This window comes from Talpa europaea (assembly GCF_964194135.1).
Source record: "Talpa europaea genome assembly, chromosome: 8".
Lineage (NCBI taxonomy): Eukaryota > Metazoa > Chordata > Mammalia > Eulipotyphla > Talpidae > Talpa > Talpa europaea.
Window position 1 is genome coordinate 82,062,422 of NC_140075.1, and position 27,624 is coordinate 82,090,045.

Sequence of the window (27,624 nt, forward strand, 5' to 3'; positions counted from 1 at the left end):
CAGCAACTGCTCCCCCTGCCCACCTCACCACCCCCCCCCCCCCCCCGTCTCTGATCCCAACACCTCCACATGACAAGGTCCAGGATCTCATCCAGAATTTCTCTTCTTCATGAACAACGTCGGGGTAGCGTCTGACATCTGCATGGGTTGGACTTCATCTTTCTTACCAGGCAGGGCGTGGTCCTGTGAAAACTCACCTGCAACTGGTATCAGTAAGGCTTCGATTTCCTCAGTTGTCTGATCTGACTCCTCTCTTGATGTGAACCAGGAAATTACATTCCCAGAGTACATAGTAGTGAACAAAATTTCCCCCTTGCCAGACCAGTTATATGAAATATCTTAGTGCTGGAAGAGACTATCTTTCTTGAAAGGTATGGGTGCGGTCCTCCAGGCTGGCATGACTAGCCACAAGCAGAGGGCTTCCTGGCCACTTTATGGGGGCTGGCCATCCTTTGCTGTGCCCTCTCCCCCAACTGGTAAAGTTCAAAGCAGCTCAGGTCTCAGACACTAAGACCACATTACCTCCCTGGGGGAATTGCACCTCTCCACCAAATTGAAGTCTTCATTTTAGCCTTAAACTGCAAACAAACCTCACACCCTAGCTTCCTCATTTACCCTGGGGTTTCCTTGGGAGCAGCATTTTTTTTTAAAAAAAGAAATTATTTATCTATATATATATATATTTAACATCATTGTTCATTTTGTACAATGTTTGCTTTCTCCTCTCAGGTTTATGGGACTACAAATGTGGGGAGCAGTTTTGATGAGGAGAGCTCTTGCAAGGAAGAGAGAATGCAGGTGTAAACCTGAATCACACCTTTCAAGGTGTGAACTCCTGTTGGAGAAGTGGGGTTCTGTTACATGCTGCACCCCCTCCCCAAACAGACAAGCCACCAAAAAGATGTTAATTTTGGATATATTCATAATTCCTTAGGCAGATAAGTCATTACTCAACTGAAGGAAGCCAAAGAAATTCTTTCTATGGTCAGGATAACTTGTGTGTGTGTGTGTGTGTGTGTGTGTGCGCGTGTGTAAGTGGGAGGATGTAGTGGAGGGTTGGGTGGGGGTACGTTTCAGAAAAAGAGAAAAATAAGAGGAAGAAGAAAAAAATAGCAGAAAGTTTATATGCAACATGAGGATATTCTAAAACCATCACTATCAAATTTCTCTCTTACTACTACCATGGCAGGAAATATATTTTACTTTATGGCCGCTGGGTGCACACACACGCAAACACACTTATAATGGAAACCAATTTAAAATTAAAAAGTCAGTAAAATTCTGTCTGGCTCTCTATAAGCGTAGGAAACTAGTATCTTTAACACTCTTAACATATCTGCATATGAGGGCCACCGGCAGCCGGAGTCCCGGGCCACAGTGTACCCCGAGGCGAGGTGGGGCTCCCCATCCTCGGCGCCTGGTCCCTCCTGCGCACCTGCCCGCAGGGCCCCGCGGTGGCCGCCCCGCGCGGGGGAGTAGGGCGGGCCAGGCGGCGGGGAGGGACCAGTAAAGTCCCGGCCGCAGGTCCCACGGCGGCGGCTTCGGGACCAGGCGCAGGATGGAGGCGGACACGGAGGACTACGCGGCCGAGTGGTGGGACATGGTGCGGAGGAACCTGCGGTGAGTGCTCTGCGCAGGACGGCAACCGGGCTAACCCACCCCCACCCCCTCCAGGTTGTGCGCGGGAGGGCACAGCAGGAGATCTGTGATCAGACCCGCTCGGTAGCCCCAGGGCTCTTCCGACAGCTTTATCCTACCTGCGTGTTTTGATTTTTAGGCACTTAAATCCCTTTGGAACTGAAATAGATATTCCAGAGAGATGGTTCAGGTTCCTGTAGAATTCTGCCCTGCCCATTTTACTAACATGTAGGACACGTTAAAAAATGCCAAGAATGGTGACAATAACAATGTCTGTTGCACTCTTGGATGATCTGAGGTTAGGGCCTATCTGTGTGGATGGAAAAGAATCTGAGCCTGTTACCTGAATGTGAACTCTCTGGCATGCCCATAAAGAACTCACCTCCTGAAAGATGCATATAGGTCATTGAAACCATACCTAGCATTGCCTGTGCCATATTCACTCCTATTTCATTTTATTTTTAATTGAAATGACATTCCATTATATCACTATGTAAGTTTATGGTGTACATCTTTGAGAATCAATATGTGTATATTACATTAAGTTCACTGCTGAAAGTTCAAATCTGTGGGTCACTAGTGTCCTTTTTCCTGACTTCCCCTTCCAATAACCACTAATGTTCTTATAGTTCAAAAGTTTTAGTTTTATTTTGTTCATCTTTTAGTTCTCTATACCACACATGAGTGAAATGATACTGTGTCTGTCTGTCTTATTTCACTAAGCATAATCCCCTTGAGGTCCATCCATATTGTTGCAAATGGAGGGATTTCATGTTTTCTTTCTTTAATATAAAGCTGAAGAGTATTCCATTGTGTGCATATGCCACATCTTTATCCAGGCACTTGCTTGTTCCCAGTTCTTGTGCCAAATTCTTATATTGTTTAAATCTGAAATGTCTGTGTTAGTGGGTTTTGTATTTTCTTCCTCCCATTAATCCTTAGCTGAAACAGTAATGTTAAACTACCTGAATCAGCCAGCAAAGCATTGTCAGTCTTTGTGGCATTGAAGCCAGGAATTGGTTGGAAACCCTGAATACAGGAAACTCAATTATCTTGTTTAGTTTTGTTAGTGTGGGAAGGTATTGGCATTTTTAAAAAATTTTTTTAAAAGATTTATTTTTATTTATTTATACAAGCACTGGGTATAGTCAGAAGCGCGGGAGGGTGAGAGAATTCACCAGAGCCAGAGCGGGGAGCAGAGCAGGCGGAAGGACCGAAGTACACTGCTGAGGGGAGCAGCGGGCGGCAGGAGAGGTCTGCACGCCATGCGGGACCCTCCTCCGGTGGCAGGGGAGCAGCCGGGGATCGAACCGGCGCTGCAGAGGCCGCGGGCAGCTTCACAACCCAATGCTCAACCGCTGCGCCACCGGGGAGGCCCAGTATTGGCATTTTTTTAAAACCTGCTTTCTATCCATTTGTTTTAATTTTTGCTGATTACAGAATATTCAGGAATCATATATAGACATAGGAGACTTCACTTCAGAATGTCTGAGTGATGAAGACAAACTCTGATTTCCCTTCTGAGCTTTCATTAGCTCAGGGCAGGGGGCAGAGAGTAGCTCTACTCCCCTCAGCACTGCAGACCCACAGGCCCTTCCATGCTGTGTCTGAACACCTGTCACAATACCCCGATGGACAGCACTTTTCAAACTTCACATTCCCAGCCCTTACATCCCTGGATTATGGTGGTTCTCAGAAAGCTGGTATTTATTGCCTTTCTCTTTTTTGTTTTCTGTAGAGTTGATGGCTGATTATTTAACATTTATTTGGCAGTAAGAACATTTATTAAGGGGAGAATCCAAGATGCAGTTCACTCTCTTAGAGAACAACCTATTTTTTTTTCGATAATGGATAGGAAGATGGGGAGTTGGGAACCCCCTATTACTTACCTTACTCATTGGTGAGAGATGCTCTTAAGAGATGCTTTCTGAAAGAATAGAACACCAGTGCATCACTTTATCGGAGCAGAAAATAACTGATGCAATTTAGAACATGCTAAGGCAGAGGCACAGACATATATGCAGCTTCCTGATTCCATTTGTTTCTTGGAAGCATGCTAGTTAGTGTACATGGAACTGCAACTGATTGTGGCACTAGATCTATTGTAATATGTTGTGTGACTCTAGGAGCACACTTAATTATGTAATATTTTCAGGGATTATTTTTATTGCTGTGAGGAGCTTATTTTACAAAAATTTAATTTTTAAAATTTATTTTACCAAAGTTTAATCAGATGTAGCTGCTGTGTAAGGTGGAAGGGCCCAAGACAGTAAAACTCCACTTGCAACGGGGGTTTTCTTTGATATGAAAAATTGAAAATGTGCTTAGGAAAGATGCCGGGGGAAGCCCAAGGGCTGTTTTCCCCTTTTTTCCTCCCTCTGTCACCCCAAGACTTTACAATTCTAAATAGTGCTTTAAAAACTCCCACAAGTGAGTTGATAAATTTGTTCATTTTCCCATAGTGTTGGTCATCTGCTCTCTCTTGGGCTCTGGTCTAGGCCCTGAGCAAACAGTGATAAATAAAAACAGGCAAAAATACTGGAAATTGATAGGGTTAATTTCTTACTGTACTACTAATTAAAAAAAAATGAAACCCTTCTCCCCCAAAGCTACCAATAAGGATTACTACCTTCTCCCTTATGAAAGATATACATGTTTCCTTCAATTCCCAATTTGCTGCTCAGCAAATATTTTTGGAGATCAATCCTGTGTTAGAGAGATTGGAATGTGATAGAAGCATTATATGCCACGGCCACGTGGTTCTTAGAAAGACAGGACTGATAGTGGGAAAACAATCAAAGAGCAATTAAAGCTCAAACTGAGGCCCTGTTTATAATTAGTGGGAGGGGTGGAAAGATAAAAAAGGTCACTGTGTCTAGGGAGACTGATCACGCAAAGACATGAGTGGGTGTGCAGGAAGAGGACGATTTGGCTGGGAGGAGAGAAGGCAGGAGAACCCAGACGGAACTTGGTGCTTGGTGATCAGTGCATACAGGACGAATAAATAGACACATAGGATAGGTGTGCAGCAACATGTCTTAATATTTGAAACAGTTGTCTTGCCAAATGTTGGTAGAGTTGGACTTCCCAAAGCTGCTACTTCCATACAAAAAGCATGGATGATTCACCCTGCAGCAGCCCAGGCTTCAGCCAGTTTCACCAATGAGGATCATCCAGTGAGGTTCGGTGGCCCCTGTGGGATGCTATCCCCTTGCAGCCAGGCCTGATCAAAGGACAAGCAAAAGAACACCGAGGCTTCAAGGTGGCTGTTTGATGTGTCTGGCCGTTACTGCCGGTAGGGCTAAAACTGCATCCTCTGCTCAAATAAGGTCTATTAGCTGCTGGGGGCTTTTGATCCCCTACTGATCTAGGGGAAGTTAATTGACAGCCCCCTAGTTAAAAGAAGCCACTGTGCCTCACTGATGCTCTGAGGGGTATGGTCACCCTGGTCTATTCCTACAGTGCTTCTATCTGAAGGGCCTTGAGCTATTTGAGAGAAAGGTCCTGTATAAATTATTCTTTAAAAACAGAAGCATATTTCCCTCCTCTGCCTCTGCTTCCCAAGCACCCTGCTACCTTCAAAAGATAACTTAGTGGGAGACTAACAGGCAGGGTAGCGTGAGTTCAGAGAGGTAGAAGAAAGCAAGCAGGAGCCAGCCAGTTGGAAGGAAGCAAAAAGAATTCAGATTGTGTTCCTTTCTGCCCATTTGGCTCAAAGTGATTTCTCTGAGTTTTAAATTCCTATCTCTAAAAGCAGATGTCCTCTCCTTCCTACCACCTTTATGAAGGCGATATTTAAAGTATTAGGAAACCACCATTTTCCTTTACTTTTTGCACATGTCCTGAGTGGACAGTTGCCCATGTCTGATCTGTTGGAAGAACTGTCCTCACGGTCCATGCAGCCTCCGCTCCTTGCAGAACTCCTGGAAATTCATCAGAGACTCATTATATTCTCCCTTCTCATCTCTTCCAAACATATCTAAGCACTGTGGTTTACTAACACTTGAGGGAGAACTAAATTTTGTAGAGGTCTTTCTTTGATGTCTTTAGTGCAGAGGTTTCCTGCGAATACAGGAGCAGGAAGGGAGAGGAGAAGGGAGCCTGGGCGAAGGGGGGTTGGAGGGCGGGGTGGGAGAAGGGGAACCTAAAACAACTTCCTCTAAGAGTGAATTTTGCCAGAGCCCAGCCTTGTTCCTGGGGCTCAGTTTTGCATGCCTGGGGGCATGTAGACCCCACCAGCTCTGTGACAGCTGATGGAAGCTCACATTGAACTCTGGGGTCACACAGACCTGGGGACACATGGCTCTGCCATTCACTGTGTGACCTTGGGCAGGTCCCTTAACGTCTCGGTCTCCTCTTTACAAAGTTTAGGTAATAATAGTTATCATCTAAAATGCTTGTGATCTAGCAGAGAATCAGGGAAGGGGAACCAGCATATCAAGGATGCTTTCCGGCCCCTCCCCGTCCCCATGATTTGGTGACACTGAGCAGTCTTCACGTTGACCACTCACAGCAGGGAAAGGGATTTATTTAATGCATGATGTGGATGAAAACCTGAAGCAGGAGGTGGTGATATGGACCTAGTGGACCCCTCATTTCTCAAAGGTAGAAGACATTCAAGGTAGGAGACATCCTGAATGATGCAGCTAGAGACAGAGGTGGCATTAGTGATCCTGGTGGACAAAACACAACTTCTCTGTTGAGGCTTCCACGTTGGGAATTTGAGTCACAGGAAGAGTAACAGAGCAAAGAAGATGTGCAACATCTTTGGTTTGCTGTGACCTAACCAGGTCCCTGTGCTGCTGTAGCCCACTCCCAGAGCCTCCCCTGCTCCCACCTTGCTTCTCGGTTCCCTCTGCTCAAGAGTGTCAGATCAGAAGTGGGGGAGTCTTCTCTTACTGACTTATTTCTTCCTAAGACCCAGCCAGAATAGTGAAGATTCCTTACTACTTTAATAGCAGCATGTAGAGAACCAAATTGTGACATGATTAAAAATAGTGGTGACTATTAAACTTCTGAATCCTGTTTCTGATGACTTGGGGATCCAACTCTGGCTTTCTGTGGGGCTACATGAAGGGATCAAGCCTGGTGTATCCACGTCCCTTCCTGTCATGCCTGGTCTCAGCAGCTGGTGGTTGGGCCTGCCCAGGGCTTTCCTCACCTGGCTCTCCCAGAGTGCCCAGTCCTGAGCTGTCCTAATTACACACTGTTCTGTAAAGATTTTGCTTACAAACCAAGTTACCTGTGTTCTCTGGTGTTAGTCTCTCAAATTTGATTTGAGGAAAAAAAACAAACCAAGACAAAACTTGGACTCATTTTGATTCTCTTGTTTGCTTCACAATGTCTTGCAGATCCTTTCCACAGTCCTGTTCAACACTCAGAAGAAAAATTGCCACTCTGTACAACAGCTTTACTAGTAAATCACTAAAAGAACACATTTTCCCTCCTCTGATGAACATGCTAGTTTTTGTAGATTTTTGTAAGTATTTCTCTTTTTTGATTTTACTTATACATGCATACATACATGCACACATGCAGACATATATATTCCATATATATATATATGTTTTTTCCCATATAAGGGATTGATTGCCCCTATAGCTGTGACATAGTGGAAAATTCAGTTATGGAATTGTGGCTAGAGCTGAATGGTCTGAAAATTATTTAATATAGCCTTTGGGGTCTAGCACGAATTCTTGCTAACTGTTGGGGATAAGCAGAAAAACATGGTGTGTAGGTGGTGTTTCAATTCAGGTCAGTCTTCCTATCAGCTGTTAAAATGAATACCATACTGCTTACTGCAGTCCCTGCTATTTCCCTTGCTCATCTTACCTACTGAGAGAGAGAGAGAGAGAGAGAGAGAGAAACAGAGAGGAAAGAAGAGGAGAGGACGTATTTTCCCAAGTTTTTTCCTACGTGTTTTTTTCTGTGTTAGTGCAACACACAGCACACGGTAACGCTCTCGCCTGCTTGTCTCCAGATGTATGTTGCTTGTCTCTAGATGTATGTTGCTTGTCTCTAGATGTATGTTGCTTGCCCCTGGACAATGCATGGCTTTTGGCTAATTGTGGGAAAAGTCACGCTTGAATAAAGTAGCAGAATATGCATTACTTTCTTCTAGTTCTTCTGACCTTTTGAGGGGAATGATCTCTCTGCCTTTGGCTGGAGACAAGGATAAGGATTGAGTAAACTCTATCTGAGCCACCACATTGAGCCTGTTTTAAAATCTAGCTATATATATTTTTTTGATGGGGGAGGGGACACAATTGTCTTCTGTGGGCTTGTCCTATTAATAGTTTACAAAATAAAAATATTCGGCTAGGATTTGAGCATAGTAGCTTGCCACTTAGAAACATGATAATTCCGAGGCTAATGTGCTTTTTTTCCATTGTGATTAAAAGACCTGTAATTTGATTCTGGGAGTTGATAATGATTTCTACTTTCTAGTCAAAGCACCATTTCTTGTGGATTTAAAGAGACCGGAGTCAACAATGCCTCACACAGTGAACTTCTACATCAGATGTGAACCGAAGGTGATTTTGGGAATCTGGTGAGTGCCATGGTTGGATGCTGGGTTGCTTGCTGGGTGTGGCTCTCACATTCCACAGTTGGCAAGCGTGAGTGGAGCTGCTGCTTGCCTGTGGACATCTTGGTATTCCTCGGAAGTCCTTGAAGCTGTTCCACACCCCCCTTCCCTTGATGCTGAGTTCTGATCTGTTTGATTTTGCCTTACAGGAATTCTTTAGAGTGTACAGTCTTTTAGGTGCTGGCTTGTGCTTTGGGTTTTTCACCAGGTCTGCAGTCCTGGTCCTCTCCCCTCTCATGTCGTTTTCCACACCCTTTCCCAGCCTCCTTCAGACCCACCGACCTCCTTGCAAACCAAGCCACACCCTCACAGTGTGTGCTCTGTCGGCAACATTTCTATCTTGCTTCCTCTGTTCCCTTTTTGCCTAACTCACTGCCTACTCATCTTTTGGTCTCAGGGATGCTTTTCCTCATCCCCATTTTAGGCATATGCTCTGGTGGCCTACTGTGCTCACTCTTTACAGTGTTGATTCCCACCATAATTAAACATGCAATTGTTTAGTTAATATTTGCTATCTTTGCAACATTATAGCTTCTACAGGTGAGAGATTTTGTTGGTGGGTTTTTATAGCTTAGTACAGTGCTTGGCATGTAGCTCAGATGAAATCATGAGCATTCTTGCTATGCTAACCTCAATATTTTCTTCTGTTTGGTTTTACTTTCCTGTTCTTGGTTGTCAGGTTTCCAGTGCCTCTGTTTTATATTTTATCTGAGTTTATTTGTTTATTTTTAAGATTTATTTATTTGTGTAGAAGAACTGGGGTAAGGGCCAGAGGTGCAGGGTGGGGGTGAGAGGATTCACCAGACTAGGTTGCAGAACAGGCGGATTTACTGAAATATGCTGCTGAGGGAAGTAGTGGATGAGACAGGAGAGGTGGAGAGGTGTGCTGTGCCATGTTTGGGGCTGGGGCTGGAATTTGAAAATGTTTTTTTCTTTGCTTTTGCTTCGTTGGTCCTTCGTTTTGTGAGTTAACTTTGCTCATTACCAGCTTCTCTAGCTACCTGTCTTCTCAGTTCAAAAGCCCTGGGGTTTGGTGTTAGACTTTCTGTTTCGAATGACTGAGAAGGCTGAAGATTTCCATCACGGGGTCAGTGCCCAAGTCCCTTTGTGACATGTCATACGGCAGCATATATTTTCTCAGGGTTCATTCATTGCTTTCCTAAGGTAGTAGAACTGGAGCTCAGACAGGTGTTTAAAAACTCAGGGTTTCACATGGTTTTTTGGGTGAAATAGTGGAGTTCCATGCTAACAGTCTTTTCTCCTGTTCAAACTGGCTTCCCATTAAAAATTTTCCCACTTGTCTCTTCATTCAAATCAGTGGCAGGTGGAAACTATCATCTTTTTGCATGTTTCCACCCAATGGACTGCACCTAAGAATGGCAGTCTTGGAAGATGAATGGGTATGGGAGTTAGAAAAATTAAAACAGTAAGTGGTTAAAAGGGGCTTGTCCCTGTGCCTAGGAGAGACAGGTTAGGGCATAGTAGTTTTCATTAAAAGGCATTTGAGGTATTATATTTTCATTTTTACCAGGTGTTTATATTACTCAGATAAAAAATATAAATATAGACTTTTATAGAAATATATTTATACACTTATGTATTAATAAAATATTAAAATATAAAACACATGATATAACATTATGTATAATAAATGTATCAAAGTGTTATCTATAATGTAATATTATATATATTAATAAGTATATAATAAAAATTATAAAACAATTTATTACACCTAAAATATGTACATATACATATTTCTGACTGACAGAGGAACATTGAGGACCTTGGCAAGGATAGAGAATTCTCTTTGTATATGTTTGTTAAAACCTATCTTTGTTCTTTAGGCACACAGTTCCCAGCTGCCGGGAGGAAGATGCTAAGGGGAAGGACCGTTGCTGGTATGAAGCAGCCCTATGTGATGGCAACCCAATTATTGTGTATCTTCACGGCAGTGCTGAACACAGGTCAGTACCTTTGCTTGTGCTTTTTTATTTTAGAGAGCATATTTCAGCTCTGTGAGGGAGTGAAAGGCAGAGTTTAGTTTTCAACTCTGTAAGCATGCCTCTACTTTTTTTAAATTAAATTTTAGGGTGTTTGCCTCCAGGTTTCTCTTTAAAAATCCATATATTCTAGATAGATCCTATATATTCTCTAGATCTATATGGATCCTTAACTGAGAGGGAGACTGACTTTCAAAATAGCCATTGTATTTAATTATTGCTCTGTGTTTTAAGCAAATGGAACAATTTACTCTTCAATAAACTCCTTATACACCAAAAATAACTAAGTAAATACTTACTGTACACACACACAAATAGGGGCATCAAAAACTGATTTCAAAGGCAGTGGTTGCTCTGGACCATCAGAGGGTCTGAAAAGAGGGTTAGAATCCAAGAATGTTGGGAGAGCGGATGGGCATGAGGTGGGGAAAAAGAGCAATTTCCACATCATTGGTCCTTTCACAGAACGATGTGGAGATTCATTTAGTATCAATCCTGTTAATCAGAAATGAAGTCTCCGTAAGGGAGAGAGAACCTGGAATTCTGACTATAGGTACTGGGGACTGGCTGACTAAATCCTGTCCGGCCACACTGGGGCCTTAGCCCCAATCTTGCTTGGTAACAGAATGCCTCCGGACAGCCGTGTCCTTTGATATGCTGCCAGGGCTGTCAGTGGCCTGTGTAATTGCAGTGGGTGGGGTGGGTGATGATTATCAATTGTGACTGTGACACTTCAGTATGGGGGAGGACCATGTGCCTCAGAGACTCACAGACCTAATCTGTCTCTGGAAGAACACTTTAAACTAAGCGCCCAGCTCTGGAGTCTGCCCCTTGGCTCCATCACCTGTCTCTTTTTCTCACTGTCTTTTTCTGTCAGATGATGATGGCTTCTTTCAGACTTGCATTAGCTCAAGGGGCTTCCTGAGGTGTCCATTTTAGAATCTCATGGACAGATTTTTTGTGAAATTCAACATTTTTCAACATTGTTCTGATTGTGCTAACCTTCGACATGGTGCTAGAATGTTCTTATTAAAAGGACCACCAGTGCATTTGTGTTTGCCTCTCTGTGTGAATCTGTAGATGCCCTCAGCTTATGCTAGATTTATGGCTCTTGATTGGTTCCAGCTTGCTTCTATTCCCCTGCCCAGAAGTCTCAGCTTCCTCTCAGCAGTACTAAGCAAAAAGGACACCAAATTGGAGTTATAGGAACTTTGATAAAACCATTGGTTTTATACTAGGGATTCATAGAAACCCTAGGGTGTACAAGAACCTCCCCTCCCTAAAATTATACATAACATTTGAAGCATGGATCATTTTTTCTGGGAAGTGGGTCTATAGCTTTAACCATATGTTCAGAGTGTTCCATGACCCACTAAAGTTTAAGAAACTTAACTCCAAAACAAAATTCAAATGATTTTTTTTTTAAAGATTTATTTATTTATTTATTTATTTATTTATTTATTTATTTATTTATTTATTTATTTATTTATTTATGCAAGCACTGGGTACAGTCAGAAGCGCGGGAGGGTGAGAGAATTCACCAGAGCCAGAGCAGAGCAGGCAGAAGGACCGAAGTACACTGCTGAGGGGAGCAGCGGGCGGCAGGAGAGGTCTGCGCGCCATGTGGGACCCTCCGCCGGTGGCCGGGGAGCAGCCGGGGATCGAACCGGTGCTGCAGAGGCTGCGGGCAGCTTCGCAACCCAGCGCTCAACCGCTGCGCCACCGGGGAGGCCCAAAATTCAAATGATTTTTAAAGAATTCTCTGCCCTTTGAAACTTCTTTTTCTCTCTAATTAATGTGGCTACAATAGAGAGCAGACAATATCATTATTTTGGGAAAACATGTTTCTTGTATCTTCAAGGCTGTGAGTTTTTCACTTCGTCTTGCTCTTAACAGCAGGGTGGACAGAATACAGGCAGAACTTGGTTTGGTGAATTGACTGTGTCATCCCTCGTTCTGAAAAACCATGCTCTGAAACTAAATTTCCTTTAGCTTCTAAAATTTTTCTTATCAATAAGTTTTACTGTGTAGAAGTGAAAGGAGATGGGTTGCCAGTGATACTGGAATTGTCAGGCCTAGTCTCCCAGCCAGGAACGGATTCCAGGCTGCAGGGCAGCGCTGAGCCCCAGCCGCTAGACCCCCACAGGTTGATGTCTCACGAAGCCGCAGCAGGAACTTCGCAGATGCTCAGGCAAGCAAGCGAGAAGAGGCAGATTTGTTTATAGAAAGAAAAAGTTTATTGAGGAGAAAAAGAGCAGAAATAAAGTGGGACTCCCAGGCCAGGGAACCAAGCCTGGGAGGGGCAAGGAAGCCAAAGTGGAGTCGTGTCTCAGGGAATATATACCTTCTTTCCCTCATTATTCTAAAGCTCCACCAGTCTCTTTGTGATTGGTTAGTTCTCGTCTGTCTCACGTAATTTGCTACTGAGTGGGGGATCTTCACATTCCTTATCTAACAGCTTTTTCTTTCCCCATTTGTTGCATCTTTATCTTTATGGCCCAGTCCTCTGGATGGGCATCCCTGCATTGAAGTTAAACAGCTGCCCTTCTAAGTTGTCCATAAATTAAACCACTCTCCATTTCTCCAATCTCCGCCTCCCTTTACCACCCGAAGGAAAACAGGACCAGCATTAACAATGTTGAGATGTTTGTTTTTCCCAGTGGAATTGGTTACTTTCCCTTGGTTGTCCTTATGTCTGAAGCCTCCCTAAATTCTTCAGAGGTCCCCTCCTGCACTGTCCCTGAAACTGCCTAATTTCTAGCTTGCCCTGTGTTTCACCAGTAATTCATCGAATGCTTAGGTTGAGAAGCACTATCGATCTACCTGGGTGTCTGGCACTTGTTGGGAGGAACACAGTAGCGGCAATGGTGGCCCACACACCACTCACCCCAGCTGACGCCGAAAAATAAAATGAAACTTCCTTTTTCCTAGTTATTTATTTCTCTACTTAAAAAAGAAAGGTGTGAGATTGGATCCCAACAGCATGCTAATGGTTTTTATTGAACTTAAATATAATTGCTAATTCTTGCGTTCTCTCTCTCTCTTTTTTAACCTTCTCTACAGGGCAGCTCCTCACAGACTTAAGCTAGTAAAGGTATGTTTGAAGAGACCTCAAGGCTCCAGTTTTATAAGTCCCTGCCTATTCTGTCTTGGGCTAGAGCGGTAAGGTCCCATAGGCCCTCTGCTTGGTTATCTGCTGACAGCTCTTCACAGGCTGTGGTATCTGCGGGCCAGAGTCGCAGGTCAACTTCCTTTCCTGCATAGACCCTGGGAGAGGTGTGAACATATCTGAGGCCCAAAATACTTCCATAAATTTATTAGTTTTGTAGCCAAATGACACTTTTATTTGCTTTCCCTGGGGGCAGGAGGGTGGGCTCAGAGTGTATTCAATGCAAAACACTCCTACAGAACAGTGTTTTTTTGTGTGTGTATGTGGTGCTTTAAAAACTCATTCAGGCTCTGGCTTCAGCCCCATATGAGGTCTGGCAAAGTGGGATGATGGCAACACCTTGCTCTCCTCACTCACCTGTTAGATGATTACAGTTTGTTGGGGCAGCCCCTGAATTTCCTAGTGTGACTCAGCTGGTTGGGCAAGCCCTCTGTTTATCTTCTCCCACATTCCATTTAAGTAACCTCTGCTGCAGGTGACTGGGCTGCTTTTTCAATTACTGATCACAGGATTTACCTTTCCTTCCACATGCAGCTCCCACTTCAGAGCTCTTTTCTGATTTGACATTACTAGTGGAGTCCAGAGTCCTGCCCCACCTAGTACCCACAGTCCGTCTTCAGCTTCCCTCCTCCATTCAGATAGGAAGCTCCTCTCTGGTTTCTTCCTCTCCCTTCCACTGCTGCCTTCTCAGAGCCTGCTCTTGAGAAGCAGTGGTGAGATGCATGCAGTCTTACCTGGGATGATGATGTCTATTAATTTTTAGGTTTGCTTTCCAAACAGCACCTATTCTTTGTACTTCCTATATGGGATGGTGGCAAAGCTGATGTCCATGAGAATGTATATATATATATATAAATATAACCCCCTCCCATTCTTGATAAAGAATGTTCGTTTGTCTCCTATGTGTGCAGAAAGTGGAAGAGTTGTAGGTGTAGGTATGAAGAGTAGCCAGATAATGTGGTGGTTGGGATGGGTGGAAAGGTATGATAGGACTTCTTCGCCCAGGTAGGTTCTGGATACCAAATGCCACAGTCATCTTTTCCCAGCATCCTTAGTCATTGGTTTTCTCCTTTGGATAAGTGATTTCTTTTAAAAAACACACTTTTATTGTTACAATTTTCATCCTTCTTCCTCCTCTTCTTTCTCATTCATTCATTAATCACTTCAATCACCAACAGCTTTTTCATTTATTTGTATTCTTAACTAGTCTTTATCTCTAAAGTTTTCATAGTAATATGATTATATATATCTATATATAATTTTATCTTCTACTCTTTGAAGTACTATTTCATAATCATTTTTCCATAGTTACCACAGTTACTAACTTTTAGGCCAACTTTACCTTTTATCTGTAGACTATTGTTTATTGACCAAACTATTCCCCTGCTGTCAGATAGATGTTTCCTCACACCTCCTCCCCAATTAATTTTAAATAGTATTACTAAAGAAAACTAAGTATTGGAAAATTTTCCTAAAATAAATTTTAGGAGTAGGATCTGTTGCTCTTGTTCTTGAATTGTATTGTCATGGTGGACCTTTGATTTACAGTACTATGAATAGCCCATGAAGCAGTTCCCTGGAAGCTTTATTGCCCTGTGTCTTGGACAACTTTTTTGAAGATAAAGTAGTTTAAATAGACATAAAAAAGTTTAGTTCCTCATTGTTAGTTAATTTTGTATCTAAAAGTTCCACATGTGGTTCACCCACTCACATCTACACTTTAGTAATGGAAGCACAGTGCTTAGACATAAGCAGACCCAGGTGTTAATTTCTAACCATGTATGTGACCCTGAACAAGTTACTAAAACTTTCCAGGTCTCACAGTTTCTTCAGATGTAAAATTAGAGTAATACCTAGTTGTAAGAACTGTTGTGAGGATTAAATAGTGCCTGCATAGTAAATTTTGGTCCCCCTTTCTCTGTCTACTCTTGTAGACAGAGTGAATTTCATTTAATATTATATTAACTATGTAAATTTAATATATTTAGTGGAATGTTTTCATATTTTTTCCTCATTTATCTACTCACAGCTTGGTAATGGTCTTATATATAATTGGGTCATTATTTTTGATTGATATTAACTCTTTTCTATTCACATTTAACAAAAACATCTTTCCATTTTTGCTCCTTCAACTCTGCAAAGAATTCTTATTATCAAGAGACTTGAATAGATGTCTTAAAAAGACATTTACTATGTAATCAGATACAATAATAGGCCATCTTATGTAATTCTCCAGCAGCCTTGAAGGTAGCTTTTACTGTTTCTCACTTTTCAGAATATATTTACATATTTAAATGTTAAGTACTGCACCCAAGGTCACAAAGATGCTAAGAGGCAGTGCCACGTGTGACCCTGGCTGTTTGGCCCTGCTATGCTCTCTGATTTCCATTTTTCCCATTCAGTCTGGTCTCCTCAAGTTTGAAATCAGACACCAGACTTCAAAATTATATCTTTTCTCTAAATCATCACCACTAGGATTATGGATATGGTGAAGATGAGTGGAAATTTTTAAACCACCTTTTCTACTTATATCTTTTCATTCAAGTGATAACAGCTCCTTTTGTCATGTAGGTGCTGAGTGCTGGTGGTTTTCATGTCTTGTCTGTTGACTACAGAGGTATGTGGTAGGAACAGTAAGCAAAGATTTTTCGAGAAGCAGGAAGCTTTTGATGACCCCTCATTGTGGAGGTAGTGACAGTGTGCTCGCTTTTCCTTGCTGCCAGGGTTTGGCGACTCTACAGGTAGACCCACAGAGGAGGGACTGACTACAGATGCTATCTGTGTCTATGAGTGGACCAAGGCAAGAAGTGGTACCACACCCGTGTGTCTCTGGGGCCACTCTCTGGGTACAGGGTAAGTGGGGTCAGTAGGGGTGATGGGTGCTTGTGGTTTTGTGGATCATCAAAGGCAGCAGGAAGCAGTGGAAGGAGTGCTCAGCTAGGAGACAGGGACTCATCTCTAGTCTCTTTCACATCCCACATTTGGCTTGAGAACTCGCCATCTTTGTGCCTGCCTGAAGCCCATTCCAGAACACTCCTTGAGAGTTTTAAAGAAAAGGATTTTTAATTTAGGGCCAATGTAGCCCCTTGAAATCCTATGCAAAATTTTGTGTCTGTGCACTTTGTGACCAGAGAAGCTAGTGATTCTATCAGATGCTTTTTCTGGCCGTTGCATATTGTATTATATACTTGACTGTTCAGTCACTGTTTCACATGTGTACTAATCTTCATTGCTTTACAGAGTTGCAACAAATGCTGCCAGAGTACTAGAAGAGAAAGGTACTATATGATGCTTACATGGTAAAATTTCTTGGCTGGAAGCGAGAAAAGAAAAAGTGACACTTTGAACACTGAAATACCTAAAGCACCCCAACTTCAGACAGCTTTTGATAGTGTGACAAACTTTTTCTCTCTAATATAAAACAATAGCTACTTTTTAATGTTTGAAATTGAAAATAAATACTAAAGGGTTAAAATTATCTTTGAATGAATCCTTATTGTGAAATGCTTTTGTGAGAGTTGGCCTGTTTCTAGTTCACCATGACTCCCAATGCATTGTCCTTTCAGGTGACAACACAAAACCTGAGAAATTTACTGCTTTTTCAGAGCATAAGCTCTAAGTTGTTTCCTTTTGGTCCTGTGAGAATGCTGAAAGTTCTGTTTTGTCTAACAGTAAGCCTTGCAGCCACACTGTTGCTTTCAAAGTTTTAGTGACTTTGAAGAGAAGGGTGACTGGAAATCTCTTGGCTGATTTGCTTTGGTATTAACTCTATGAAGTCTCACTGATTTAGTAGCTCTCAGATGCTTTCAAACAGGTACATGCACACATACATGGGCACAAATATATCCTTCCAACACACATTTTCTATTTGTTCTCAATGGGATTGTGGGTTAAAAACTAGCCAGCTCCTGGCACATTCTTAACAGAAGGCCTGAAGAACCCTATCCCTTCCTGTAGTACTTTGCTTTCTTAAATTATCCATGTCATGAAAATCTGATTGCATTTTGGAAGGTAGTGGTCTTTAACTATCATGTGAATAGGATCTCTTGGGTGGCGGAAGCTTGTTGAAAATGCACATTCTCAACCCTCCACCTCCTGAAATTCAGACACTCTGACTCATTATGTCTGGTGTGGTGTCCAGGAATTTGCATTATTAATAAACATCGTAAATGATTTTGATGCAGATAATTCATGTACAAAGCCTTGAGGATCCCTTACCTAGAGATGGTGATATTTAAATATTATAAGGGGATTATTTTTATTTTCAAGGATTCCCAGTGGATGCTATTGTCTTGGAAGCTCCGTTTACCAACATGTGGGTTGAAACTATCAATTATCCTTTGTTAAAGGTGAGTCTGTGATCCACCTTCAAAAGATGTCAGTGTATAAGCTCATGACATATGTGTTTATTAACCATATTCTTTTTCTTAGTTAGTGTTGTTTCTAAATTATCCTAATCTGAGATTAACCTGAAATAGGTTGACAGTTGCTATTCAATAGGGATACAAGGACTTTTGGATTTGTTAGTCTTTTTATTTTCTTCTAATAGATTGAGTGGTCTATTAAGTGCCAAAGCCTTTTATCCCCATTCACTGTACCTCTTATCTTTTACAATTTTGTAATACACCAGACTTAGGTTTAATTATTACAATTATTTTTTAAAGTAAAGTAAAGAAAACATACCTCTTATACATCATTTTTAGTTCTATGAATGTCAGCCATACAACTTTCATACATTTTCATGATTTTATGTTAAGAAAGTCTCTAGAGAATTCAAGGATGCTGCCAAATGATTTTGCCCAATTCCAGAGAAAAGACAAATTTTTTCCAAGAAGTTAAAGAATAGGGCCACAAGATATAGTTTTAAAAGTGTTGTATAGATTATCTTAATGTGATAGTCAGACCTCCACATAAATATTGGCATTTTTTTTTTTGCATGAGAGAGATGGAAATTTTTATTTATTTACATAGAGATAGATGTGGAATTCTCAAAGGGAGCTAAATGGTCCAAATTTTTAAATTGTCGTTTAATGTTGGAAGATATCTTAGGGGTATTAATTTAATTCAACAGTCTACTCTGCAATCTTTTGTACAATAAGTCATCATAGAACTTTTTGGAATTTGCTAAACCATTTCAGGAAAAGGTAGGTCATTACTCCCTGGGACAACTAGTTCACAGAATCATATAATCTTAAAAATGCCTGTATTATCTAAGCTCCAACTCAATATAGGAATCCCCTTAAACATCTAAGATACCAAATGCTGAGTAATTTAAGATTTAGTAAGTGAAATATTTTTAATTGGTTCCAGACAATTGAATATTTATTTAAATTAATCATTAATGGAATACTTTTTGTATAACATTAACCATTTATATTATTCTAGTAAATTACTAATAAATTCACTAACTTGTAGGTATGTAAGATGAATGACTTGCAAATATCTCCTCCCACTCAGTAGGTTACCTTTTCATTTAGATAATGGTTGCTTTTGTTGAGCAGAAACATTTTTAGGTTGATGTTTATTTTATTCTAGTTGTTTATTTTTGCTTTTGTTTCCCTTGTCTTTGGAGTCAAATCCCTGTAAGTCAGTGTTAAGGAACTTACCACCTATGTATTTTATGATTTTAAGTCTTACATCTAAATATTTAACCTATTTTGAATGCATTTTTATGTACACAGTAAAGCAGTGGTCTAGTTTCATTTGTTTGCATGTTGCTGTCCAGTTACCCTAACAATTGATGAAACTTTATTTTCTCTATTGTTCTTAGCACCTTTGTATAAATTAGTTCTCCATATATGTGTGGGTTTATTTCTGGGCTCTTAATTCTGGTCCATTGATCTGTGTGTCTGTTTATTCCATTCCATGCTCTTTTGATTACTATAGTTTTGTAATATAGTTTGAAGTCAGGGGACAGCAAACCTTTGTTTTTAATAGTTTGCATTATGTATCCCTTGACTTTCAACTGTTTTGAATTCTTACATTTAATGTATGTCTCTTGTAAACAGCATATAGTTGGAATTTGATTTTTCCCCCCTGTATGACAAAGTTTGTTAATCATAGTAGTCTGTTTGCATCTAATGTAATCATGATATATTTAGGTTTCAGTCTGCTCTCTTACTGTGTTCTTTTCCATTTGTGCCATATGTTCTGTGTTCTTTTGCTTCTATTTTCTTTCTTTTTCTGTCTTGGCAGCTGTGTTTCAAGGAGAAATTTGGTGTTAAATATCAATTTCATCTGTCAGAAAACCTTAGTTTAATAGTCACTTTGATGGTCTGGAAGTGTAACAGTCCTATAAAATGGCCATGGCTCTGGTGTCATAGTTTGTGAGTTTGATTCAAGGCATTCACTTAACAGCTGTGGAATCTTGCATTAATTGGTTTAAAGACTCAACTGCCTCATCTGTAAAATGGTGTAATAGTCTATTCAAGATAATGGTGACAATTAAATAGGTAATATATGAAAAGCATGTACTATATTGCTTGGTATAGAATAAGCATTCAATGGCCATGAACTACTTTTATTATCAGTGGAGTGCCAGAACCCTGAGCAGATGTCAATAATAAGAATGTGTAGATGACATGAGACATGAAAATGTAGTAAAAGCATGGGTCCTTCCCCCAAGAAGATTCCTGTCTAGTTGGGAAGATAAAAAACTAATGGGGGATATAAATTAATGACAGGGATTTCCACTTATCACTTTGGAATCAAATGAATCAATTTTTGTACCCAGAACAGGAAGGTAACATGATGTAGTGGAAAAAGAGCATGGGCTATGGAACCAAACATATTTGGGTTCAAATGTGACTTCTGCCCACTAGCTGATTATGACCTAGTTGAGTTACTTTCCTTCTCTGAGTTTTCCAATTTTTTATTGCATACTGCATTCAGTTGTTATGGTGACTACATTAAGTAAAATAATCTGACACAGTTGCTAGTGGGTCCTCAACAAATATGTTTCCTTTCCCCACTCTTTTTATTACAAAGTATAAAGTAAGTGTTAGGGCAGGATCCAGCAGAATAATTTCAGGTAAGGGGAATTCTGGAAAGAGAGGTCTTACCTGCAGTTCTGGTCAATGAAGACACACATTGATAGACTCCAAGCTCCTATCTTGAAGGTGAGGGAAAGCAGTTAGGAAATAAGGAGGAGGCGAGAATGTGAACAAGGTCCCTGTTTGCCACGGGGTCATTATTGTTATAAAATATCTGAGTCATTAGGGCTTCCATATAATGTCTTTTGATACCCAGCTTCAAATACTACCACTCTGTGAGTTTGGCATCTTTTCCTCAGTTAGAGCTGAAGGAAATGGAGACTTAGTGCTTTGCCCAATCACCACACACATTATAAGAAGAGAAAATGGGATTCAATCCTGTGTCTTCTAACTCTAGGCTGGCAGCTTGGAGGTGAGCAGCCTTCAGAATGAAAGATTGTGGCCAGATGTGGATGGGCTTGTGGCCAAGCTAGGAGTATTTTTATTTTTTTAAGTAAATAGTGTGGCATTCCCAAAGTTTGTAATAGCCGGTTTCATATAATTGCTATTTTAAGAATATTTGGAGTTATTTAGAATTGAGAAATGTCAGGGAGACCAATTAGGAGCCCACTGCTACATCTGGGCTGGAGGGGATGGTATGACCTCTCGGTCTCCAGGGCATCCCTGGCTGTTGAGGCATGAGGAGTAATGGGACTGGATTGACTGGAGCCTACCTTCTTTATACTCCTTCAGAATTTGAAATGAATTGCTGAAGGGCTTCTCTTATTGACTTTTCCTCAGTGGAATCCTAATTTCAAGGATGGTGAAGTCAGAAGACAAAAAAAGAAGGCAAAACAAAAAGTCATGCCCTTAGGTGGGCAAGAGGGGGGTAGGCGAAGAAAAGAAGATCTCCAGTGTACTGACCGTACCTGAATGCAGATCATTTGCTCTGAGACCAGGCAGAAAATATCAGGCAGAAAAACATAAGAAACAGTTTCTTGGAATCAGCATGCCTAAGCCAAAATGGTGAAGCAGAGTTTGTTTTTGTGTATTTATTGCTTCTGTATCCATTCCCCCCACTAAATTACCTACACTATATCAAATTTCCCTCAATGATATGACTTGCTTTTTAAAATCAGGAAAACATTTTTTTAAAGCTCATTATATTTAGAAAGTTACTGTTCTTCATATTACTGCAGATCATATTGGGAGACAGATGACCTAGCTCTGGGCAATAATCACTAACCCTTATTTCTCCACATTCATTAAGGAGTGATAAACTTAATTTTTCTCTTTCTCAAACTATGAAACTGAAGTTAGTATTTACTGGCTTACCTCAGCTTACCTCTTCTATACCTGTTTCCTTCCCTGGCAAAATCATTGCACTTCTACCCTTTCTCAGGCACAACGGAGAAGTATATGCAATACTTTGCTGGTCTTCCTCTTGGCATATTTATCCCAAGGAATAAAATCTGAATGAAATTCAGTCATGTTCAGATGAAAATGACATATAATAGCTTAAAGTGTACTCCAGGGATATTTGCAAAATAGATTCGTTCCATGTTTAGTAAATATCTAGTCTCCTTTGGATATCAGGAATGTTTCCGGGTTCTATGATTATTATAGAGAATAAGAAAGTTGTGGTTCAGCCTCCTATGAAGTTTATATACTTCCTGGAGTGGCAGATACAAGACAGAAGCTGAATAAGCTGACTTTTCATAGTATGTTCTTAGAGCAGAAGGCACAGGGCCTGATGGTAACCTGGAACAGGGTGAGAGACAGGAGGTAAAACTGTATGGAGCCAGCATTTCCTTTAATTTGCCATTAAAGGAAATTCAGTATGCTTAGAATGAAAATCGTTGTATTTGGAATCCTGTGGTCATTGTTAAATCCTAAATGCCTTTTAAAGCATTATGATATTATATCAAATCATATTCAACAGAATTTACAATGTTCAAATTCTATAAAATCAACAAACTGAGTCTTGGATAATTTCATTAGTATTTTTGACTAATCAGAATTTTTGGTTCCTCAACTAAAGAGTTAATTATGTTCACTAGAGAAGCAATGTTAATATTATTCATATCATTGTTCTTTACAAGTATGAATAGAATTAGTGGTATTATTTGCATTTTAAAGAAAGATAGGAAGTTAGAACAACAAAATGTTGACAGTGATTGTCTATGGATGATGGAATAATGTGTGGTTTGTTTCTTCTTTTTTCCTTCCTGTATTTTCCAAATTCCCTACAATGACATGAATTACTTTAAAATTATAAGTTTTATTTTTAAAAAAGTTTATTTAGAAAGTCACTCCTCTTTATATTACCACAATTCAGAGTGGGAAACTATAACAAAATGACACATTTATAGGCTAAGTTTTAATTTTTTTTCCTTTGTGAAAAATAGATTTACCGGAAACTTCCAGGATTTTTACGCACAATTAAGGATGCCCTGAAAGAAGACAAAATAGTCTTCCCTAATGATGAAAAGTAAGATAATGATGAAATGATACTCAGTATTACTATGTCTGGAGGATGTGGTGGTTAACTATCACTTGGATGGGGAGGTGAGCAGCAAATAGCATTCTTAGATGGGCTCTAGCATTTGGAGTAAGGTATCTAAGAATTTTCAGTATTTTCTTCATGTCTAATTTGATAACTTCAGCAATTCAATAATTTGTCTGAAGTCACAAAGGGAGTTGTAGATTTAGTACCTTTTGAAGTTCCTCTATGGGCTAGCTGACATTTCTTGGGGATCCCTGACTTCTCGACCTTATTCCCCTTGTAGTTAGGTCTACTAATCGGACTGCAATTCCAATGAATGGAATTTGGCAAATTAGCCTCTTACAGCTGGAGAATCTTAAGAATGCTCCCCAAATAGGCTGTTACAGCTTTTTCCCCCTATTTCAACACAGTGGATGGTTCTAACAATCTCAGTAGTAGTGGTGTCACTGTGTTAGGGATGAATGGGTGTCAGAAGTCGTGGGGGAGGGAAATATTGGTTCAGAAAGTTCTGAGAGTGGGAACAAATCATTCTTCATGCCACATAGGCTTTTTAAATGACCAGGTTGACCAGGAAGCTAATCAAATGTGTTAATTGTATGTCCCTTATGAACATTGATTGGAAAAGTAAACACATTGCTATAAAGTGTTATTTTTGGTTCCATGGTAATTCTTGTTATTTTTGGATTATGAATTATTTTGTGTTCTTTTGTAGTTTTAATGGAAATAGTCAGATTGAGAAATAAGGTGGAAAAAGATGAAATTCTAATTTTGTACAAATTCAGTTTCAATGTTTTCCTTCATTATTTGAAAATATCACATAGAAGTAAATTAAGGTAAATGCCTAATTAAATTGTATGAGTAAACAGAAGAGAGGGAAACCTGTCTGCACAAAAAAAAATGTTACTACATGAAGTTTATTATAGATGAAGTTGTTCCTGAGAGGGAAGGACATAGAATTCTTGTATTTTGGGCAAACCTCAAGTTTTGTTAAAATTTTAAAATAGGAGCAATCCCAATGTGTAATTCTTGAACTGAACACCTTTCCTCCATTTGTCCTTAGTGTTAAATTCTTGTCTTCTCCCCTTCTCATCCTACACTGTGAGGACGATAAGACAGTGCCTTTGGAGTTTGGAAAACAGGTAAGCTAAAAGCTTATTGCTGGCAGAAATATACTCTATGCATTTCACCTTTTTCTCACCCAGTCAAACTTTAATGAGTATCTAAAAGAGAGCCTAAATAGCCTGGTGTAAAAGCATCAGTGTCCTATGCTACTTAGCTAAGAGGAGGGTTGTGGGGTGCCTGGCTCCTTGTCTAGGGCTGTTCATTGGAATTGGAGTTGGATTAGACTGCTATAGGAACTTCCATGTTCTATACTAGCTCTGTAAATAGGGATGCAGATGCTTTTCTTTTCTTTTTTTTTTTTTCTAATGAGTTATTTATTTATTTATTTATTTATTTATTTATTTATTTATTTATTTATACAAGCACTGGGTACAGTCAGAAGCGCGGGAGGGTGAGAGAATTCACCAGAGCCAGAGCGGGGAGCAGAGCAGGCAGAAGGACCGAAGTACACTGCTGAGGGGAGTAGCGGGTGTGGCAGGAGAGGTCTGCGCACCATGTGGGACCCTCGCCAGTGGCAGGGGATCGAACCGGCGCTGCAGAGGCTGCGGGCAGCTTCGCAGGCCAGTGCTCAACCGCTGCACCACCAGGGGAGGCCCACAGATGCTTTTCTTTTAAATGAGTAGAGTGGATCTACAGCAATTCCGCTGTAGATCCCCTTGCACCAAGGTATGGGCAGGGGAGGGACAAGATTCTATCAGTTCCATATTAGTTGTGCAGCATTGGATTCTCTCATTGTTGAGGCTCCCAAATGGGGATGTGGTGCCTCAACAATTTATTTTCTAGAGCTATTTTTACAACTTACTTTCCATTTACTTTGTTCATCCCATTGCTACATTCATTGGATAGGGAAATCTTTAGGTCTGCATGTTCCATGTTCAGTACATCTTTGACTTACTGAGATTAACTCCCTAAGTTGGTTGTGGACTCTTGGAAAATTTGAAAAACAATGACTTTGATTGTCAGTCTTTTTGAGCCTCTGTCTTTCTGTCCCTTCCAGGTCTATGAAATTGCATATAATGCATATAGGAACAAAGAGAGAGTCAAGATGGTGATCTTTCCTCCTGGCTTCCAACACAATTTTCTTTGTAAAAGCCCCGCACTGTTACCAGCTGTGAGGTAAGAGTTGCTTTGCTAAACGTGATGATCTTTTCTGTAAGGGCAATTAGGGCTGCTCTGACTTATTTAGACCATAAGAATGTGATCTGATTTAGATCCTTTTTCTGCAGAGATTTCCTGAGCAAGCAGTGGGCCTGAGGTCTGAGAGCAGTGGAACTCTTCATTGAAGATTTGGTCCAAATCCACCTGTGATATGTATTTTTAATGTAAAATTGCAGGTGAATGAGCTGAAGTCATTGACATTTCTACAAGTCATTTGCCATTTAAGTAAAGGAAAGGATGGATGCTGGGCATTATGAAATGTTTTCATTTAACTTATCATAGTCAACTTTGTGGACTGTGTGGAAATCTCACTGTGGAGAAGCAGAATTTGGTAAAATTTGGAATCCAAAATGTGTAGTTACCAAGCATCCTGGGGATATTTGTGAATAGGCTGGTCTATGGTTTGGACTTAGACAACAACACAAGAAAGTGCTCCATGTCATTAACAGTTTACATTCTAGTTTAGTTCACTTAAATGACATTAAAATGTTCCAAGCAGTTTGCTAGATTTCTGAATAGCCTTGGAGAAAGTCCTAGCATGCTACTCAATCTGCTATAAAATAGTAAATTTTGGCACTGATGTAATGTTTGGAAATTGGCACTTTATTTTTAGCCCTAATACAGTCATATATTTTCCCTCCCAATTCCCAGAGATGCTTAACTATAAGGTTATTAGCTAACAAAACAAAAGCTAGAATGTCATACAAATGTTCAAGTTCAGTAAGAAGCTATTTTTTTTTCTAGAGCCATTTTACAACTTACTTTCCATTTACTTTGTTCACCCCATTGCTAGATTCATTGGATAGGGAAATCTTTAGGTCTGAAGGTTCCATGTTCCAGATGTCCTTGGCGTATTCCTTGATTGTCCGGTCACTGGAGAATTTACCTGAGGCAGCTATATTTTTGAGTACCATTGTGTTCCAGGCCTTTGGATTCTGTAAACACAGAGACATATGGCCTAAGGTCTGAGTGTCCAGCAGGCTTTATGACAAATATCAGGCCAAGCATGTCCAAGCATATTTCACAGGGAAAATAACAGGAGAAAATTACAGTGAAAGCATTTGTTTCACAGGTGAGAGGCTCCTTTTTAGAGTGTTTTCTCTTAAGAAAAAAAAAAAGTATTTTTTCATTTAAGAGAAACCATGGTGTAAATTCCTTAATTATTAATTTTTGCTGTGGTTATCATGTTTTAGTATGTGAACCACCTTTCCCATACTTTGTTCTGAATGAAGATACTTCTTTAAAGTTCCGGGGGAAGGAACTAATTAACATGCATTGTCTGCTAGATGCCATGTTTTTTTTTTTTTTTTTTAATAGAGGCATGTTTTTTTTATTTATTTATTTATTTATTTATTTATTTATTTATTTATTTATTTATTTATTTATATGTTTGTTTGTTCGTTTTGTTTATACATGCACTGGGTACAGTCAGAAGTGCGGGAGGGTGAGAGAATTCACCAGAGCCAGGCCGTGGGCAGCTCTGCAACCCAGCGCTCAACCGCTGCGCCACCGGGGAGGCCCTGCTAGATGCCATGTTAAGGGAGTTAAGCTATAGCTCACAATCAAGTTTGGAAACATTATTTAAAACATTAGCTATCACAGAGGTAATCAGTCCAAAGGGAGAGTAGTGACCTACTTCTCTTGTTCCTCCTGAAGGTAAGAAGCCCCTGTAGGTTTATACTGAATTCCCAAGTACTCCATTGGATTTTCAAAACAGGATCAATAAAGGCTTCATCTGTTATGAGAATATACTATCCAAATAGTACAGTTTTTATGTAAATATATATAAGAATTTACCTATTTTAGACCTTAGAAGTTTATAGAAAATGACCAGCTATATTATTCAAAACCACTAGCAATGCATTATAAGCATTTAAAAGAAAAACCAAAACTATCGTAATTTCTTAAGGTACTGTTGAACAGAGTCTGACAATATTTAGACTTTGGAAACTTACTAAAATAAGAAGAGTATAAAAATTTCCTCTCTTCACTTTCTCTATTTAAATGGATAATGAATAGACTTCCCAGCTATGTGGGACATATTTTCTAAGCCTTAACAATGCAATCATTATTTTTCTTCCCTTGGGGCAGGGACTCAGGTCTACCCTACCCCCCAGCCTTATATCTCAAATATGATAAAACTCATTAAATATCTGTTGAAGGAGTTACTGGAGTGAATACAAATTCATCTTCCATATTTTTTCTTTGTGTACCAATAATACAATTATTGTTAAGAGTAAAAACTGCAATTTGTACTAATAAGAAAGGAAGACTGAGCCAAATGGGTCTGTTTTTGGGCAGCTCTGGATCTGGGCCATCATTTTAATAGAGGAGACCTATTGTGCAAAACTGACATTTGTCCTTTTTAATATTTTCCTTTCCTGCTCTGTTTTTATTTGTATTTCTTTCTCTCTGTAGCCTTTCTATATGCAAGCATAGAAGCGTGGGTTGAGATCAAGAGGAAAGAGCCAGAG

General features: G+C 40.2%; 2 protein-coding genes across 2 annotated transcripts in view; one reads left to right on the plus strand and one right to left on the minus strand.

The window, feature by feature from the left end:
• Positions 1–1,558: 1,558 nt before the first annotated feature.
• Positions 1,559–25,246, plus strand: ABHD12B (abhydrolase domain containing 12B; the record flags this gene model as incomplete). Its single annotated transcript, XM_084241099.1, has 13 exons — positions 1,559–1,620; positions 6,990–7,117; positions 8,086–8,188; positions 10,069–10,188; positions 13,288–13,318; positions 15,965–16,010; positions 16,117–16,246; positions 16,634–16,671; positions 17,663–17,742; positions 22,773–22,855; positions 23,931–24,009; positions 24,990–25,108; positions 25,219–25,246. 13 exons carry the CDS (start codon positions 1,559–1,561, stop codon positions 25,244–25,246), a joined length of 1,047 nt encoding a protein of 348 aa, XP_084097225.1.
• PYGL (glycogen phosphorylase L) overlaps positions 16,628–27,624 on the minus strand; it is a gene marked incomplete at both ends in the record, with an annotated part of 44,167 nt that continues 33,170 nt past the window's right edge. Inside the window, 2 exons of the mRNA XM_084241095.1 lie at positions 16,628–16,658; positions 25,913–26,085. Of these exons, the coding sequence (XP_084097221.1) occupies positions 16,628–16,658; positions 25,913–26,085 (204 nt within the window). The remainder of the gene's footprint in view (positions 16,659–25,912; positions 26,086–27,624) is intronic.